This window comes from Glycine soja, chromosome 2, assembly GCF_004193775.1.
Source record: "Glycine soja cultivar W05 chromosome 2, ASM419377v2, whole genome shotgun sequence".
Lineage (NCBI taxonomy): Eukaryota > Viridiplantae > Streptophyta > Magnoliopsida > Fabales > Fabaceae > Glycine > Glycine soja.
The window spans coordinates 26041026-26044104 of NC_041003.1; the positions used below are offsets into that span (position 1 = coordinate 26041026).

Below are 3079 nucleotides of genomic sequence, written 5' to 3' on the forward strand. Positions count from 1 at the left end.
TCTATTATAAAAATTTATAATATTTTTTCTACGAAAATATCACTCCCTCGGTCATTTTTTTATAACACTATCTCAACTAATTAACACCCTTTTAAAAAAAGTAGTTAATTTAATTAGTGAAATTAAAATTATTAATTATTTATAATATTCTTTCAAAATTACTTTTATTTTTTTAAAATCAATCATCTTTCTCTTTCCACTTTTTTTTTTCAAGTAATTGCTACTTATTTTTTTCTGATCTTAAATAAGAGATAGAAATAATTTATCTCCTTAATTTCTAACCATTATTATTTTGACTAAAAAATGTTAATTAATTAAGAATAGTTTAGGAAAAAATAATTTATACAATAAACAATTAGAGAAAAATATTATATTTTTTTAAAATGGTCTTATAAACAAGGTTAAATTACTTATTTGGTTCCTATAGTTTCATGATTCTTACCTTTTTAGTCCCTATAGTTTACATTTTAATTCTCTGTTAGTCCTTGCATTCTAAAAGTGTTTTTTTAGTCTTATGGTTTGTATTTTAATTCTCTTTTAGTCCCTATAGTTTAAAAGTGATATTTTTAGTCCGTATAATTTATATTTTAATTATCTTTTAGTCCTTACTTCAAAAAATAATATAAAAATAATTAGCTACAAATTAGTTATAAATTATCAATTATTTTTTTACTGCAAAAATTATCTTACAATAAATTAGTTACGAATTACTTGTTAATATTTTTGTATTTAATTGTAATTGATAATATTACTCATATTTTGATGGTAAGGACTAAAATAGAATTAAAATATACAATGTAGAGACTAAAAAGACTACTTTCAAATTGCAGGGACTAAAAAAGAATTAGAATAAAAATTATAAGGATTAAAAAAATCACTTTCAAAATTATATGGATGAGAATTAAAATGTAAACTATAAGGATTAAAAATAACACTTTCAAACTACATAGACCAAAAAGGTAAGAATTGTGAAACTATAAAGATTAAATGAATAATTTAACTTATAAACAAAAATAAAGAGTATAAATGATTTCTTTGCCCACTAAAATAAAATCCTGAATTGCCAATGGTAACGGGGAACGATGAAGAAGGAGAATTGGAAGGAGTGTGTTCAGTACTTTAGTTTCTTTCTTTAATTATATTCTAGTGCAATATTCTTAGGGTTGTTCCTCACTTATTTTAGCCATTAATTATAGGATCTGTGTATTTTAACTGACCACGTTTCCTTCCCGTCGTGAGAGACATAAGGAGGTCCCAACAATAAACAAATCCTTTATTTGAATGTATTTAGTAAGAAACTTTAATAACTTTCAAGCTGATCAGAAGTTAAGCTAATTTGACCAGAAGTTGACACAAGATTATTCAGAGAGTCACATGCACTAAACTATGTTTATTAAACAAAAAATGACCATACAGATAAATGTAACCCTTGCAAAAAAAGTAGCGACACTAACCATAGTCCATGTACTGGCATGTAGACCACATAACGAAATGGATCAACGTATTTGATTTCACTTTTCATTTTTCACCCGTATTTGCTTCCTTGCGTTTGCATTTCCCCAAGGCCCAGAAATTTTGGATGTGAGAAGAACACAGACGATGACTAATACGATGGTAGGGTTGAGACCCTCACTCTCACTTTCAATTCCTCTTTCTTATTCCTTTCCATCCTCTTCTCCCCTTTCTCTCAAACCCCACCCTCTCCTTCTCTCCCCAAAACCACACCCACTTCTCACATTCGCAAACAACAACAACAACAACAATGAATTAAGGGAACAGCGAAACACCCAACAACAACAACAACAACAACAACAACAACAACAGCAACAACCACCCAATGGTTCAAACGAGCAAGAAGAAAAGGTCAACGATTGGAGCAATCAAAGACGACCCATTTTGGGGTTCAATTGGAGAACCCTTTTGGACCCTGACCCCGACAACGTCCTTGCACTTGGATTAACCGGTATTCTCACTTGGGCAAGTGTGCAAGTCCTCTGGCAGCTCTTGTTCATCTCCTTGGCAATTTTTGTTGCTGCCATCAAGTACTCTTTCATCGCCGCTCTTCTTGTTTTCATTCTCATTGCCCTTCTTTAAAGAGGTTTAATTTCTATCACGGTCTACTAGTCACAAATCATGGTAGATATATGGTAAGATAGTTATCGTTAAAAAGTGGACAATTTTTTTTATCATATATGACTATTTGTGATTGAATGACAATATGACAATGTAAAATTGGTTTATACTGTCTGTACATAGAGTTGTTTACTTTTCTTTGAATTGCTTCTTAGTTCCTCTTCATCGTCGGGTCTACCATCATTGGATAATGAAATTTTTGGTTTTTTAGTTTTTGCATATATGCGTATATATATTTGTAATTGCGGGTTGGGATGTTTTTAGATTTTGTTTACCGGTTATGGTGTTTGATAGGATGGTGTTCATGTGTAATGTGATGGAGAATATGTTTACCGGTTGTGGTATTTGATAGGATAATAATCAGGAAAATTCTGATTATATCTTAATAGACTGAATTGAACCTTTATTCTCAGGATCACCTACCATATTGGCAGTAATTTGTTTCTATGTCTTGTTGTAATCATTATTCATTAGCATTCCCTTTTTTTTGCATATATTTGTAATTGTGGGTTGGGAGTGTTTTTTTATTTTGTTTACAAGTGATGGTGTTTGATATGGTGGTGTTTGTGTGTAATGTGATGGAGAATTTGTTTACCACTTATGGTGTTTGATAGGATGATATTCATGTGTAATGTGGTGGAGAATTGATTAGTTCGGAGTATCATAGCTGCTGTTGTTCTTGTGGGTGTTTTCACTATTAATTTACCCTTCTTTATATTGCTTCTAGTTCTTCTTGACCATCATCTTCACCATTCACCACCAATGGACACTGCAATTTTGATTTTTTTTGTGTGTGTGTGCATATTTGCATATATTTGTAATTGCGGGTTGGGGTTGTTGTTTGTTTTGTTTACCGGTTATGGTGTTTGATATGACGATGTTAGTGTGTAATGTGATTGAGAATTGATTAGTTGGGTGTAGCATAACTGCTATTGTTGTGGGTATT

The 3079-nt window shown here is 30.9% G+C and overlaps 1 protein-coding gene across 1 annotated transcript; it reads left to right on the forward strand.

Moving 5' to 3' along the window:
* The first annotated feature begins 1611 nt into the window (after positions 1-1611).
* LOC114374065 (probable serine/threonine-protein kinase samkC) lies at positions 1612-2094 on the forward strand. The gene has a single exon (XM_028331662.1). The coding sequence runs from the start codon at positions 1612-1614 to the stop codon at positions 2092-2094; it is 483 nt and encodes a 160-aa protein (XP_028187463.1).
* The last annotated feature ends 985 nt before the right edge of the window (positions 2095-3079 follow it).

Excerpts from the sequence above, each read along its gene's own strand:
- LOC114374065 (XM_028331662.1), top strand. The coding sequence starts at position 1,612 with ATGGTAGGGTTGAGACCCTCACTCTCACTTTCAATTCCTCTTTCTTAT.